This window comes from Nuphar pumila, chromosome 5 (assembly GCF_984573655.1).
Source record: "Nuphar pumila chromosome 5, dmNupPumi1.hap1.1, whole genome shotgun sequence".
In the NCBI taxonomy this organism is placed as follows: Eukaryota; Viridiplantae; Streptophyta; class Magnoliopsida; order Nymphaeales; family Nymphaeaceae; genus Nuphar; species Nuphar pumila.
Window position 1 is genome coordinate 2917003 of NC_143253.1, and position 17826 is coordinate 2934828.

A 17826-nucleotide genomic window follows, 5' to 3' on the forward strand; every position below is an offset into this window, starting at 1 on the left:
ACCCCATCAAGGAGACATAAGTCTCACTACTAGCAATTGATACCTTAATTCATCCCTCATCCGGAGGTTTCCATCTTCCTGCATATAACCATCTAGATAATGTGTTGTGATTAACTCCTTTCAAGATCAGAAGCACCTTTTCATGAACTGAAATGAAAATATGTTATACACTACAAAAAAATAGTTGATTAGCGACGGAATTTAGCGACGGAGTTATATCGTCGCTACTTAGCGACGGATTAACGAGAGAAATGAATCCATCGCTATATTTGTAGAATTTTACGAAACTAGCGACAGATTATATTCCCTCGCAAAATCCGTCGCTACTTAGCGACGGATTGTGCGAGAGAATATTTTGTCGAAAAAATACGACAGTTAGCGACGGAATTGCGACGGCTAAAATTTCGTCGCAACATAGCGACGGCCTAGGCGACGAAATATTTTCTGTCGCCTTTTTTGTTTTTTGAATTACGATGGCTTAGCGACAGAATTAATCCGTCGCTAAATGTCGCATTACCCCTAATCCCAGCCCTCTTTTTCCTTTCTCCTTTCGCTGCTCCCGCCCGCCGCCCTCTCCCTCCTGCCGCCCTCTTCCTTCGGCCGCCCTATACATCCCGTCGACCTCTCTGCCGGCCCCCACCGTTCGCCGGAAGTCGATCTCCATCAACCTTCCGCTGCCGCCGTCGCTGCCCGGAGCAACCGCAGGTACGTATTTCACCTTAAATGGATTGGAGGTCGACCCCCTGCGTTTTCCGGCAGGGGGTCGACTCTGCCAGGCGGTCGACCCCGGTAGGTGGTCGACCCTCTGCCATGTCCGGCCGAGGGTCGACCCCCTGCCGTGTCCGGCCGGGGGGGGGGGGGGGGGGTCGACCCCCCGCCATGTCCGGCCGGGGGTCAACCCCGGCAGGGGGTCAACCCCTTTTGATGTCCGGCAGGGGGTCAACCCCCTGCCTTGTCCGGCCGGGGTCGACCCCCTGCCGTGTCCGGCCAGGGGTCAACCCCCTGCCTTGTTCGGCAGGGGGTCAACCCCTTTTGATGTCCGGCCGGGGGTCGACCCCCTGCCGTGTCCGGCCGGGGGTCGACCCCATGGTTTCTTGCTCTTTTTTTTCTTTTTTCAGAAATTAGGGTTTTTATTTTATTTTTATTGTTTAGTTTTCTTTGATTTTCATTGATTAGGATTTTTTATTTTGATTTTCATTTATTAAGCAATTGAATCAAATTTCTTAAATTAAGGCTATTTGTAGTTAATTTAATTAGGGTTTTTTATTTGATTTTGTTTTATTAGGGCTTTGAATCAAAATTTAAAAATTAGGGCATTTTATAGTTAATTTGATTAGGGTTTTCTTGAATTTGATTAGAGCTTTTATTTTTATTTTCTATGATTAGGGATTTGAATCATAATTTTTTTAATTAAGGATTTTTAGTTAATTTGGTTAGGACTTTAAATCAAAATTTTTTAATTAAGGCTTTTATAGTTAATTTGATTAGGTTTTTTTTATTTATTTAGAGTTTTTATTTTTATTTTCTATAATTAGGGATTTAAATCACATTTTTTTAATTAATACTTTTTAGTTAATTTGATTAAGGATTTTTTTGTATTTGATTTGGGCAGGTTTTTTCCTTGTTTGATTAAGGTTTAAATTGTGGCTTTTTTATTTAATTTTATGGTTTATTTTTCTTATAGTTTATGATGTTTTGGTTTATTTATAATTTATTTTCTTGTATTTTAAGGTTTTATGATTTAATATGGTCGAATAATTTCATGGTGACTTCATTTTAAAACATCATTTTTTTTTGCAGATTTCTCAACAGAACTCGCTTGTGCCCCGCCACCCGTGGTAAGTAAGTGACAAAAACAATGCAAATCGGGTAAATACCCGTGGTGAGTAAGTGATGCAAGCGCATCACATGTTATTTAATTTATTGAATATATCACTTTATTGTTCACACACTCACTTAGTTGTTGATATCTAGGACTACTTTGTTGGAGTTCGGAGATCATGCTGAGCATGATTTTAATGTATGAATATGGAAGTGTTCTTATTTTTGGAGTACGGAGTCCATGCTATGCATGGTAGTAGTTAGTGGGATATTGAAGTGTGTTTGCTGCAGGTACATGTTTGATATTTGTTTGATATGAATTATTTCGATGTATTGCAATGTTTGATGTGATTGTATCCATGCTTACATGTAGTTACTTTCAATTTGATTATGTCTTCCATGTGAAATTGTATACTGAAAGCATGTTTCAAATGAATGTATCGTGTCATGAATAGTTTGCACATGAAAATATTAAGTTATCAATGCATGCATCATAATTCTTGTGATTGTATGACATCATATATTGCATGATAAATTTGATATTTTCTTCATCATAGTATTCTGATGGTTCTCTTTTAACTGGTTAGGATACTATTCGTAACATCATACGACAGAATGACTGCAAACCGTGAATGGATGTACCGTAGGATAGTGGACAATGAGTTATCGCATGAATATATGGATGGTGTCGACAGTTTTATTGAATTTGCAACGGCAAGTGTCAGTACGGTAGATCCCACAGGTCGGATTAGGTGTCCCTGCAAGATTTGTAAGAATAATCGATTTGTAGAACCTCATGGCGTTAGACATCACCTATACAGGAAGGGTTTTGTGAGTGATTATCAGAACTGGACGTTTCATGGAGAAGAATTTAGAAACGATTTTGATGCACGGGTGAATGTGGTGCACGATAATCCATATACGAATTTGATATTTGATGCTGCAGGAACAGAACTGGGTTCTGCTATGAGTTCTAGTGATGTAAGAACTGTCGTAGATGAAGAATCACCAAACGATGCAGCTAGTAGATTTTATGATTTACTTAGAGATGCTGATGAGCCACTTTGGAACGGTTGTGAGAGTCACACTATCTTGTCTGCAGTTCTTCAACTAATGAATTTGAAGTCCGAGTATAATTTGAGTCAATCATGTTTTGACCGTTTGTGCATGATTGTGAAGAGTATGTTGCCTAAAGATGAGAAATTGCCACAAAATTTCTATCGTGCGAAAGTTATGGTCAACGCTCTAGGTATGGGTTACAAAAAGATTGATGCTTGTCCAAATCACTGCATGTTGTATTTCAAGGAGCAGGAAAACGACATATCATGCCCGTCATGTGGGCATCCTCGGTTCAAGCCAAAGACAAGAGGCAATGGTAGCACGAGATCAAAGGAAGTTTCATACAAGTCGCTCCGCTACTTTCCTATCACTCCTAGATTGCAGCGATTGTATATGTCTTCAAAGACAGCTAAACACATGAGATGGCATGCAAATAAAGTTCGACACGATGAAAACAAGATCACGCATCCTGTTGACGCTGAAGCTTGGAAGCACTTTGATCGTACTCATCAGAACTTCGCAATGGAAGTGCGAAATGTTAGACTCGGTCTATGTACAGATGGATTTAATCCATTTGGGGGTAGATCAACTCCATACTCATGCTGGCCAGTATTTGTAACTCCATACAACCTTCCACCAAGCTTGTGTATGAAACGTCCAAATCTTTTCTTGTCTCTGTTGATCCCTGGTCCGACCTCACCTGGCCAAAATCTTGATGTATATCTAAGGCCATTGATTGATGAATTAAAAGTACTGTGGGATGACGGTGTTACCACGTATGATGCCCACAAAAAACAAAATTTCAACATGAAGGTCGCTGTTCTATGGACAATCAGTGACTTCCCTGCATATGGTATGTTATCTGGTTGGAGCACACATGGGAGGTTGGCTTGTCCGTACTGCATGGAGGATTCCAAAGCTTTTAGATTGAGGCATGGAAGGAAGCCTTGCTGGTTTGATTGCCATCGTCGATTTCTACCTAGCGATCATCCGTTCCGACGTCAAAAGAATGCATTTACAGCAGGCACAACTGAAATGGAAGGTCCATCCTCAAGATTGTCTGGCATAGAGATTTTAAGAAGATTGCGATACTTTCCAGATGTATTAACAGATGCCCGCAGTCCTACACCCTTCCGTGGATTTGGGAAGGAACACAATTGGACAAAAAAATCTATTTTTTGGGAACTACCGTATTGGCCGACCCTATTGATACGACATAATTTGGATGTGATGCATGTAGAGAAAAATGTGTTTGATAATGTGTTCAATACAGTAATGAATATTAAAGGAAAAACGAAGGATAATCCGAAGGCCCGTATGGATTTAAAATTAATATGTAAAAGACCAGAATTGGAACTCAAAGAGTATAATGGCAAAGTACTGAAACCAAAGGCGAAGTACGTGCTCGGACCTGATCAAATAAAACATGTATGTCAATGGTTGAGACAACTGAGATTTCCAGATGGATATGTCTCTAACATTGCTCGGGCTGTGAAGATTGACGATGGACAGTTATATGGGTTGAAGAGCCATGATTGTCATATCTTTATGCAACGATTGATACCCCTAGCATTCCATGATATGTTAGACAAACCTATATGGGGGGTATTGTCTGAGTTGAGCGGATTTTTCAGAACATTGTGCGCATCGGAGGTCATTGTATCAGATGTAAAGAATCTCGAGGACTCTGTCATCACCACTGTTTGTCTGTTAGAAAAGATATTTACGCCAGCATTTTTCGATGTTATGGAACATTTGATCATACATTTGCCATATGAACTAAGGGTTGGTGGCCCTGTGCAATATCGATGGATGTACCCATTTGAAAGGTATATGTTTTTTTATATTTGTCTCTTTAATGACAGATATTTAAAATTTGAAATGTATATTCTTGTCAGATGCATGTTCGACCTAAAAAAAAAGGTTCGTAATAAAGCAAGAGTAGAAGGCTCTATTTGTGAGGCGTACACTTTAGAAGAGATTTCAAATTTCTCATCTATGTACTTCGAACCTCATATTTCAACACGTTACACATGCCCGCCCCGTAACGATGATGGAGAACAAGTAACTGTAGCTGACAAGCTGTCGATATTTCAATGACTTGGGCATGCATTTGGTAGTTGCCGATCAAGGCTATTGACAGATCGAGAGCAAGATGCAGCACACATCTATATTCTTTTTAAATGTTCAGCGATCGACCCATACATCGAGTAAGTATATGTATATGCAACTCAATTATAAATCCTTTTATGTTCTATATGTGGATACATGGCTCGGTAATATAAGTATTTGTGGTTTGCAGACGATTTGATCTGGAGTTACAAAGCAAAGTTTCACATCTCACTAATGCAGAAGTACAAAAAGAACGTGAAACTAAGTTTGTGGAGTGGTTGAAACAGTTGGTAAAGAAGCTAACATAAATTTTGTACTTATAAACAACACTAAGTTACTTAATTGATCGTGATCACAATAATTATTTATGTCTGTGCGTAGGTTCGCCATGGTGATGTTAAAGATCAAGGAATATGTGATTTAGAAAATGGTCCGACCAAAGTTGTGCAATGCTACAACGGGTATATCGTAAATGGTTATCGATTCCATACAAAAGACTACGGTATAAACAAATCAACGATAAATAGTGGTGTGTGTGTCAAGGGTAGCAGCTACGGTGAAAATGAACATGATTACTACGGTGTTATAGAGGAAATAATGGAGTTGACTTACTTAGGCATGAATAACAGGGTTACGGTATTCAAGTGTCATTGGTTTGATCCAACTGCAACAAGACTCGACAAAGCTTCAGGCATTGTGGAGGTGAATCATAAATCCAGGTTTGGAACATATGAACCATTCATATTAGCCTCGCAAGCTCAACAAGTTTATTATACTTCATATCCGAGTATAAAAAAGTCAGATAGAAATGAATGGTGGGCAGTTTACAAGGTGAAATCCAAACTATACCACGAGTATGATCAGTTACAAGAAGATGAGTTAGCTGAAGACAGTGATTACTATCAATCAGATGATGTCTGTGACTTCGCTTATGGTCACGATGTTGCGCATGATATGCATGTCATATCTCCATTGGCTGATGAAACATTCATAGAGGAATGTGATCCAAATGATGTACCAAGTGGATGGGCAAACAATGAAGAAGAAGAAGAAGAAGAAGAAGAAAGTCAAACTAGTGACGAGGAAGAATTCTCAAGCTAGTGAGCAAAATCTTATACTACAAACCTCTATTTAAATGCATTGTAATACTTGATGTGAGTTGTATTGCAATACTTGGTGTGAATGATTAAAAATTTTATTTCAATGTATTGTAATACTTGATACGAATGATTCGAATGCATTGTAATATTTGATGTGAATGATTTCAATTATCTGAATGTATTATAATTTATGCAATTAACGAATGATTTGAATTAGTGCAATACTTGATGTCAATGATTTGAATTATTTGAATGCATTGCAATGCTTGATGTGAATGACTTGAATGCATTGTAATACTTGATGTGAATTATTTGAATGTATTGTATGACATATGTTATTTGTTAGAATATGGTTCGTGGAGGTTATAGTGGTCGCTCATCCAGTAGTAGCCAGGCTCAACCTTCATCTTCACGGGCTCCTGTGATAGGTATATCATATAACTAATTAGATGCTTGATTAGTTCAAATGCACATTCTGAGAACTTGGTGTGTATTTTTTTACAGATGATGTTGCGCCTGTACACGACCCACCTACACCAGTTGATCGCACAAGTCAACAGCCAACACAAGAAACAGGGTCTTCTCAGGCTGGCACAAGAAGACTCATTCGAATAGTGTATATCGATAATCGACCGTAAGTATTTTGTTTTCAATTATTGCATATCTTTTAAATATTTTATATTGATATTTACTGTGTAACAATTCATGTGCAGCACGAGGTTTGAGCCACAAGAAGTAGTACGGGAGATTAGGAATTCACTTCTTCAACATCTATCAGGACCAATTGCTCAATGGAAAGAGTACCCAAAGGAGGTATTAGACAGATTGTGGTCCTCATTCATGGTATACAGTTGTTCCTCATAGTTAATGTGTTTCATATTTAATTTATTTAAGCAATGTCTACTAACTTTCTGAAAATATTTGTAGGCTTCGAATCGCTTTGCAACTACGGTGGAAGAAAATGATGCAAGGAAGGTGTGGCAGAAGGTGGCTGCCAATCGATTTGCAGACATGCTGCACACTATGAAGACTGCAGCAAAAAAAGCATCTGGCGTAGTAGATGATCCATTACTGTGGAAGGGCCATGGTCCTATTACTATCAGGAGAGATTACTGGGATGAAATGTGCGATATGTGGGCGGGAGATGCATTTAAAAATCGCTCTGCGAAGGCTTCACAAAATCGATCGAAGATGTCCGAAGCCCATCTACACACAGGTGGATCTAAGACATTTGGGAGCCACCTAAAGAAAATGGTAACTCATCAATATATAATATTAATTTTATAAGTATTGTTGCAAATTTGTGTACTAAATCTTTTGTCATTTAACTTCGCAGGAAGCAGAAAAAGGAGGCAGTGTACCATATAAGGATGTGTTTATAGAAACACATAAACGGAAGACCACGGGAGTCTTCGTATCAGAGAAGGCGAGAATGACAACAGTATGTATTAATTCTATTAATAATCATTGCAATATATATGCAAGTCATCATAATGTTATCATTAATTATTAATTAATACTTTAAACATTATTTTGTAGGAGGCATATGAGCAACAAATGGTAGAGCGATATGGCGAAGACGCTACTCAGCATCCATCATTTGATCCTACAGCATGGGTGACTGCAGCAGGTGAACCCAAAAAAGGTCGCGTGTTCGGGTTTGGGAGTAATATGAACACTTCACCAGTTATTGGTTCTTCCAGTTACGGCTCACCAACTTCTTGCGCCGACATAAGCTCCAAGCAGCCGACTATTCTTTCCGGTGATGATGTACGCGAGATCATTAATGAATCACTGAATAACTACTTCCAATACACCGTCGCCACCTTTCTCCGAAATGAGATCAAGGCCGCTGTTCAGGATAGGGGATCTTCGATTCCAGGTCCCTCTCAGGTATAATCACATATATAGTTTTTTTGACTGTCTTAAAGCACATCTGAGCATGGTAGAATCACATATAGAGTTTTTCTAGATGCCTTAGAACACATATGAACATGCTATAATCACATATTCAATTTTTTTACTGCCTTAGCACACATATGAGCATGATAGAATCACATATATATATATATATATATATATATATTTAACTTTTTGTCTGTCTTAGAGCACATATGAGCATGATAGAATCACATATAAAGTTTTTTTGATTGCATTAGAACACATAAGCATGCTATAATCACATATTCAGTTTTTTTACTGCCTAAGAACACATATGAGCATATTATAATCACATATTCTGTTTTTTGACTGCCTTAGCACACATATGAACATGCTATAATAACATATAGAGTTTTTTAACTGCCTTAGAACACATATGAACATGTTATATATCATTTATGATAGAATCACATATAAAATTTTTGGCTTTGCCTGCCTTAGAGCACATATGAGCATGCTATATTCACATATTCAATTTTTTTACTGCCTTAGCACACATACGAGCATGATCGAATCACATATATAGTTTTTTGCCTGCCTTAAAGCACATCTGAGCATGGTAGAATCACATATAGAGTTTTTTTATATGCCTTAGAACACATATGAACATGCTATAATCACATATTCAATTTTTTGACTGCCTTAGCACACATATGAGCATGATAGAATCACATATAGAGTTTTTTTATTGCCTTAGATCACACATGAGCACATGATAGAATCACATATAGTGTGTAATTTATTTCATTATATTTTGTTTATCAATACTGACTGTTCTTTTCTTGTGTAGGCTGCTAGCGATAATCAGGGTAGTGGAGCTGAAGGGACAGATAAAGACAATGAACAAGAAGACGCACAAAATCTTGGCGATGATTAGAGGACTGTGTTGAAGAAGTTCTATTTTTTTTATTTTTCCTAATTGTAATTGTTGAATTGTAAATAATTAAACTTCTTAGTTTTAAGGTGGAATGATTAATTATTATAGATACTTGTTATATGAATTTTTTTGTGTGGTTTGTTTTTTATTTACAGGAAATATAAATTGTACAGGAAATATAAATTGTACAGTTCTCGGTAATTAATTTTTAAATAAATTTTTTTGATTTTTTTTCGTTTTTGCGACGGATTAGCGACGGATGATTCCGTCGCTATTCATATTAATCTAGCGACGGCTTAGCGACGGAATTAAATCCGTCGCCACGCCGTGGTCGCCGTTTAGTACCGGCGGATTGGCGACGGAATATAGCGCTCGTTATTCCGTCGCAATTAGCGACGGACTTGGCGACGGAATTATTCCGTCGCCAGTTAGCGTCGAAATATTCGCGACGTAAGCATATTGTCGCCGCGTTGTCGCTAATCCGTCGCTAACATGGTTAGCGACGGATTAGCGACGGATTAGCGACGGAATGTGGTCGTCGCTAAGCTACTGCTTTGTTGTAGTGATAAAACTTTCCCACCTTCAAACTTCAAAGCCTCAAAAATCACTTTATTTCCAAGTTCCCATATTCATCTTACAACCATTTGGGAGGACAATCCACGATGACCTAATGACTTTATTCTCCCACTTCATTTCTCCTCCATCTCTTTAAAGCCTCCCTAACATTCCCTCGAACCTTATGCCTTAGGCTGGGTGTTGAAGTATTGACAATATTCTCCCACTTCATTTCTCCCCATCCCTGGTAACTTCATTTTTCTTGAGCATATGGTTCTGCTTTGTGTGCCATTGTGGTACATCTGGTGTTGCGGTCCACCTGGGTCAACTTTGGGTAGAGCCTTATCTCTGGCCCAAACAGGGTGTTAAGATCCATGTTTTCAAATATCCTTGGATGTGGGCCTTATGCCAAAACTAAGTTTTGAACTCATTCGATTATCCTACGCACACACATGCATGGGTGCAGTTATTTTTTCTACAGGTGTTTAGAACAGTTTGTTTATATATATATATATATATATATATATATATATATATATATATATATATATATATAGAGAGAGAGAGAGAGAGAGAGAGAGAGAGAGAGAGAGAGAACTGAACATATTAGGCCCCATTTCTCGTTTTGCCCCATAGGTTTTAAGTGATTTATGATAGATCTGAACCATTAGATGTGTTTATCATGCTTGATTTAGTGGGAATAGACTCTTGGATCATGTTTTTTTAATGAAGAAACATGTTTTTCTGAGCCTGAAAAAATTGGTACTTTCATAGCCATTGATTTTGGCTCACCAAAAAAACCTGTATAGAGGTCAGATTCTGGTGATCCAAAAGTCGGTTCCCACTAAACAAAACCTATAGATCACATCTACAGTGTTATAACGTGAGAAAAAATACTTAAAACTATGATTTTTGAAGGAGCCTAACTAGACCTAAAGAAAAAAGGGGCCTAAGGAATATATATATATATATATATATATATATATATATATATATATATATATATATATATTAGGTCTTATTTCTCATTTTGCCCCATAGTTTTGAAGTATTTTATGATAGACGTCAGATGTGTTTAGCATGCTCGATTTAGTGGGAATCTACTCTTGGACTATGTTTTTTGACAAAAACACATGTTTTTATGAGCCGTGAAAGATAGGATTTTACAAATATCTAAAAGTCAATGGTTCAAAAATTTACATCAAAAAATTTGATCCAAAAGCCAATGTGTAGGTTTTCAACCATAAATATGGCATCCATATGGTCAGATTTTCCAAAAAACATATCTACGTGAGAATTTTGAAGGGGAGGGCAGGTGGGTGGACCATCCTCTCTCTCTGTTATATATATATATATATATGTGTGTGTGTGTGAGAGAGAGAGAGAGGGTCCTAAACAGTAAATCTCCAAAACCACCCTAAACAGTATAATCTGAAGTTATAGATGCATTCTGTACAACTTGGTAAAAAAGATGATTTAGGTCATGAGACATTTCTCACGTTTAGATCCATTTTAGAGTGAAAAAAGGCTCACATCACACTAAAACTTGGTAGAAAAAAGAATCAAAGTTTCTAGTTAAATTGATTTTGTTCCAAAGCCAATTTCTAATCGATAAATAACAGCAATATATATTAGTTTATACTAAGCAAAAGAATACCTGTAACAATGTATTTTAAAGTGCATAGGAACTGTTCAGGACCAATAAGTAATCATCTGTTACCTTTCTCACTCACCACCTGTTTGGCTTTTGATTTCCTATTTACAACTGGCTGGACAATAAATAAACTGCAAGCTGCCCATCCAACTTAAGAGTCCATTTCCATATTTGATCACCAACTCAACCATAAGCTGCTTAATTCCAACTTGCCTTCCCAAGGTTTGAACTCGCGACCCCTTTATCAGTTGTAGCAGGAATTTGCCACTTATTCACCGCATCGGATCGGAGTCTGTATCAGGTGCAATCACATGGCACAAAATTTGTGCATTAAGCACCTGTATGCCCTCCATCAAGCCATGGCCCCACAACTGACAGGCCCTGTTCCCAAGATGGAGGGTGATCAAGTGCTTAATGTTTGTGCAATCATATTGCACCTGTTCTTTTCGCATCGGATCCGCGCCCTTGTGCAGGAAAATACGCTGTAACACGGAAGTAATTTCAAAAATCAAGTCACAACGGCACTTTTCTGTGGTTCAAAAATCTGTGTCATTTCCCCAAAATCCCATATCACTTTTTCGAAAAAATCGGAACTGATTGTACAGGTGGCAGCACGGTATACGAGAGCTTGATTTAAAGTTCTTTTCGTTTTCTCCTGTCACTTTTCTCTAAAAATGGGAAAATGTGGTCTATTTATTGTCGGAAAGATTCCACCTTTTAACCTGATGTTTTCATTTCCGATACCTCCTTTATGTACCTTCCCTTTTTTTTAGTATTTGTGTATGTACATATAACAAAATACAAATAAGAAGAGGGAAAATATATGGTGGTTCTTTAGTCTTTATCATGATACTATACGGTGGTAGACACCAATGTTGTCAGCATCGGAATAGGACCTGTATCGTTTGACCAACGATTCAGGTGAATCGCCGATACCGATTCTCAAGTGAATTGTTCTGAATCAGACAAAAATAATAAAAGAATATTATGTGTCAATCAGAATGCGATTTGTGTTAAATCTATTAAAATAATATAAATTTTTTAATTTTAAGCTATTTTTTTTACATTTATTAAAAAAATAGTCGATCTTGATCATTAATCATATCAATTTTTTGGCTATACAATACACATCGGCTGATTCAGGCTGATACACACCGATATTGAAGTAGACACTCTTGTGTGCATAGATCTATCCATCAAATGGTAAATCTAGCCGTACATATTTGTTTAGCATAGTTTATTTACTAGGTTAGAAGGTTTTATCATATTTAATACACCATAAGATTTTATTTATGATTAGGTGAAAATTAACCACTCAAAATTCATGAAAATAAGGATGATTTAAAATTAATATAAAACATCTTACTTGAATCAACTTAAGACATTAAAATAATAAATAGAAGCTGGTCATGATAGATGTAAATCAAGTGTGTACCACCGTAGAAGTGCCTTAAAAAAAGAATAGTAGATTTATAATTTAGGTATATTTTATATTTTCTTAGAGAAAAATATAATTCTATACTTTTTTTATTTTTACTTAAATAAATCGCTCCAAGCATAGAGACCTAGCTGCGCCTGTGGTACTTCGGTCTTTGTCCATATCGGCATAAAACTCTGAGGACTTACCCCTTAACACATGGATTAAGACTCTATCCGTCTAAGCTCTATCCCACTATTGGGTCTATATTTATATACTTGTTTGTTTGTGTTAAATTTATCAACAAATTTACTATTAAAAATAACGCCAATAAAACTTAATTGTGCAACCATAATTGCAATATTAGGTGTGTTGCACGTGCAATTCAGGAGGATCAAGTGGGCCCCGCATATAACGGCATCCCAGCTTCCCTGATTCCTATGACACTGCACGGGCTTTCCCTTTTAAACTCTCTCTCTCTCTCTCTCTCTCTCTCTCTCTCATGTGCTACCCTTGTGTAACGAAAAATGTCGAACATGTCCCTTTTCTCATATTGACCAACAGAATGGTTAATAGAATGAGCCGAGAAGCTCGAGCTTGGTTCGGCTCATTTGCTTTTAATAAACAAGTGAGCTTGAGCCTTTGTTTAAGACTCACTTAGACGACTCGGACTTGCGCTTGAGCCTTTGTTTAAGATTCACTTAGACGACCCGGACTTGAGCTTGAGCTTGAACTTAGATAAGTTAGTTTTGTCTCTTGTATATATATTTTTAAATGTATACATTTATGTTAGGTCATAAAGTTTTTTTTTTCACAAAAAACAAAAAAGATCTAATTTTTTTTTGGAAGGCAAAAAGAATACCTAATTATTAGTATAAGATGTGTATCTTTGAAAGAGGTGGCAGTTTTTAATATCGCCTATTCAAAGGCTTTTAATTGTCTTTTCTTGTTACAAGTTAATCAGCTTGAGGTGATGAAAGCCTAGCTCGGGCTTGCCCATGGTTGACTCGAGCTTGGCTCGAAGACTTTTTATTTTCAATTGAGTTTAAACAGCTAAAGTGTGCAACCTTAAACACAAGCCTAAAAACCCGCCTGCACGCATGCTGACCCCTTCGTGCCATGTTTGACTCCCACCAGATGTGCAGGTGCCTTTTAGGTGGTGGATTTCAAAATGGGACAAAATGAATGTGAGGGACAATGATTTCAACAAACGTTTGATTGCAGTGGATGCTCGAAACGGTGCCTGTTGCATTTTTAAAAAAAGTGTTATTTTCATAACACCCCTCCTCCTTTCTTTGTTACAAAAAGAACAAGGAGTGGGAAATGCATGTCAAAAAAAAAAGTTGAGGGTACGGGCTGTTGTCGAGGCGATGCGAAGTCGTATGGGATGAGAACGTCGGTAAGGTTTCTCTTTTTCTTCTTTCTTCTTTCTTCTTTCTTCTTTCTTCTTTCTTCTTTCTTCTTTCTTCTTATTTTAGTACGAATCAATTTTTTTTTTTAGGTTTTCATATGTGAGGGTTTTCTTAAATTAGGGGTTTTTGTTTGATTTTATTGGTTAAGGTTCTTTTATTGATTAGTTTTTTTTTTCATTGATTAGAGTTTCTTCTTCTTCTTCTTCTTCTTCGTTCTTTCCTCATCAAAAATTGAACAACTGTTAGAATTGAAAGAAAAAGAATGGAACCAACAAAACCAATGTTGTGTTACATTCTTATTGTTCATTTCGTCCAATACTGAACAAGTCATCAAACAACCCATAAGAGCTCGAGTGTCGGTGACCCCACCCGAGCTTTTCCTCCCCGGATTGGCCCATTAATTAATTTGATGTTTTTTTTTTTGAAAGGCAAGCTGGGGTTAAGCAAACCCCTACCAGTTATACAACGATACCTTTGAGTTTTGAACTTGCAATGTCACAACACAAGGTGACCTACACTAGCTGCTCCTACCAGACAAGTGGAGGCCCCTGTAGGTAAGTAACTCAATGCTTGACGAGGGTTGCTTGTCATAAAAAAAAACTCTTTAAAATAAAATTATGAGATATTTACACGTGCCACTCAAAGGTTAGGAGTCATTGTTTGATCTTTGATAGAACAGTAACATACTTGTGCTGTTAGTACAAAGGTGCAAGTTTAAGTCTTGAAGTTAGCCACTTTATGCAGAAGGTTAGGATCGATCCAGCTCTTATTTTTTCCATGGATTGCAAAAACTTTGTTTTTCCCTTCTTCTGACCCGCCCAGGTCGCCCAAGTGGTAGCGGGCCTAGAGAAAAGGTGTTGATCCTTTCAACACAAGTTTTACCGACTCTGTGAGTGCCTTTAACTGCTTGTGGGTGACCTTACCTAGGGTTTGGTCACAAAAGAGTGAGCCCAATAAGTGACTCGGTTTTTTATGAGGGTTCCACATCATGAAAAAAAAGGTATGCAAGCATAAATAAGATGAGAGAGAATCGTTTATGGTGGTTTGGACAAGTTTGGCGAAGACCTAATGATGCTCCAGTTAGAAGGATGGAGAAATGAGAAAATATATTAGTTAAAAGAGGTTGGGGTAAGCCTAAGAAGACATGGATGAAGGTGATAGGAAAGGATATGAATGCTTTGAACCTCACAGAGGACATGGCATTGGATAGAAATGATTGGAGGAGAAGGATTCATGTGGAAGACTCAGAATGATTTTCTTTTTTGGTTCATATCGCCGACCTCAATTGTTTTGGGATGAAGGCGTAGTTGTTGTTGTTGTTTTGTAAGCATAAACTACAATCCAAGGCGAATGTTCTTTGCACTATTGCTAAAACCGCAAGCTTCTTGGAAAAGAAAAAAAAGAGGGCAGTCACCAATGTTGTGAGTATGATCGGTGCTAAAATCGATGCGACACTAACCTGAATTGGCTATTTTTTAATATATGTAAAAAAAATTTAAAATTAACTTTTTTATATTATTTTAACACAGAATATTTTTTAATTATTTTTTAGCCAATTCAGAATGATTCACTTGAGAATCGGTATTGGCCGATTCACCTTAGCCGATACTATTTTGACAGAATTGGTTCTAATCGTTTGAGAGTTCAATCTCTCCCAAGCCCCACAACCTGAACTCGGGGTTCCCTTGATAAAAAAAAAAAAAAACTAAAATACAAAAAAAAAAATGCCTCAAAGGGATTAGAGAAGGAGACCACTCAATCAATCAAGATAGTGTGACTGTCAACCCTCATCACATTCACCCAAATCTGAAAGATATCGCAAATCCAATAACGTTGCAAACAAGACAAATTGGTCTTGTTGAGTTCCCAAATGGCCGAAATACATATTCTATTCTTTAGATATCACTCTGATTGGAGTAACTGGCTCACAGTATCATGTACCATCTGAGCTATAGTTCTTTTTTCATATGAGCTTTTTTAAGATGGAGAATTAGTATTAGTAGATGAACTGTAAGTGAGACATGCATGTATGTTGATGATGATTAATGATGTCGGTAGCTTCCAAAGGCCATATAGAACCAAACCAATGTTTCCATAACGTGATAAAGTTGGGGTGTAAATGGTTTGGGGGTTTTTATAAAGCTTAAAAAAACGATGGTTCAATGTTTTTATAAACTTAAAGATAAATAAAATCATATTTTTTCATCAAAAAATTGATTCCTAGAAAATGGAGTTTGCTGAATTGAAACATAAAAGATCAGCACTGCCAACATTGTATGAGTGATGCAAACATGCTAAATGATTTTTTTTTTCGGTGCTTTTTCATGATTCCAACCCTATAGAAGTGTTTGGCATAGTCATATGAGTGATGCAAACATGATATATATTTTTTTTCACAATTCCAACCCCATAGATGTGTTTGGCATGGAAGTTTTATTAGGACTTGACACCCAGATCATGTGTTTCGATGAAAAGAATGATATTGGAGTCTAAAAATTTTACAAAGAATTTGGACCGTTTATTTTTTGAACTGGATCATGTCTCTCTCTCTCTCTTTATATATATATATATATATATATATATATATATATATATATATATATATATATATATATATATATATATATATATATATATCAGTGATGAAAACATGTTAAATAGGGTTTAAAAATTTTGTCTTTTTTTGTGATTTCAACCCTATATGTGTTTGGAATGGTTAATTTAGTAGGAATTGACACCAAGATCATAATGTGTTTTGGGTAAAAAAATAATATTTGGAGCTTTCGACTGTTGATTTTTTTAACCACATTATATGCCCGTGCATCTCTCTCTCTCTCTCTCTCTCTTTCTATATATATATATATATATATATATATATATAGAGAGAGAGAGAGAGAGAGAGAGAGAGAGAGAGAAAAAGCTTTTAATTTGGTGACTTTGGTGTTATTTATGTCAAGGGAGATTGTCCACCCATTAAATGGTCTACCACTTGTCCTCCTCTTCAGGATTTTCATTTTTAATATATTTTTTTGACAAATACTTTATGGATGTGATCTTTATCCTTGAAAACATATGAATAGACTCTTGGATCAAGCTTTTTTTAACATTAGTATTTTGTAACAAAAAAAAATCAAAATTTTTTAAAAAGGGGGATTTTTACAACCTTATAAAATCCTACCATGAGTCTATTCATGTGTTTTCAGACATGAATATAATTTGCCAAAAAAATATATTTAACATAGAGATTTTGAAAGGAAGGACAAGGGGCGGACCATGTAGTGGGTGGACTATCCCCCTACTGGTTACTTGTTTACTTATATAAAATTTTAATATTTTTATTGAACCATACTTCACCCTAAATGCTTTTATTGAGTGAACCAAATCCTGTTGGAAACCTCTCGCGTTTGTTCCCAAACTAAATGAAATCCAAACTGTTTATGGATCTAAACCTGTTTTACCCAAACGTTGTAGACCCGACCCAGTCCACAATCAACTACAGGACTCGATCCAATTCATGTTCTCATAAAATGATTGACTCCGTATTTATTTGATCCATCGTACCCGACTTGATAAATACCTAAACCTGTTGATCCATTTAAGTCTAAAATAATCTAATATATTTTTAATCGAACAAGAACCTGATTCAACTCGAACTGTGGGAGACGGGTCAGAGATCCATCGTTCTAAAATCTTCGGTTCACAAATCTGATCCAGTCAAACGCAGCAGTCCAAAACCATTGTGGTTTTTTCTGTCCTTTTTAACGGTCAAAGGGCACTTACGTTAATTCCAACAAAAAGGAGAACAGAAGGCTACCATTGTCATTTCACATGGGTTCTGGATTCGGGAATTCCCTATTTCACAAGTTAAAAACCATTTA

General features: G+C 36.8%; 1 protein-coding gene across 1 annotated transcript; it reads left to right on the forward strand.

Annotated features, from left to right (window-relative positions):
- Nucleotides 1-7756: 7756 nt before the first annotated feature.
- On the forward strand, nt 7757-9439 carry LOC149836480 (uncharacterized). Its single transcript, XM_090007002.1, has 2 exons — nt 7757-7985; nt 8824-9439. Exons 1-2 carry the CDS (start codon nt 7764-7766, stop codon nt 8908-8910), a joined length of 309 nt encoding a protein of 102 aa, XP_089863128.1. The 5' UTR covers nt 7757-7763; the 3' UTR covers nt 8911-9439.
- Nucleotides 9440-17826: the final 8387 nt, after the last annotated feature.

Excerpts from the sequence above, each read along its gene's own strand:
- LOC149836480 (XM_090007002.1), top strand. The coding sequence starts at position 7,764 with ATGAACACTTCACCAGTTATTGGTTCTTCCAGTTACGGCTCACCAACT. Across the intron at positions 7,986-8,823 it reads CGATTCCAGGTCCCTCTCAG|GCTGCTAGCGATAATCAGGG; the intron begins GTATAATCACAT and ends TTTCTTGTGTAG.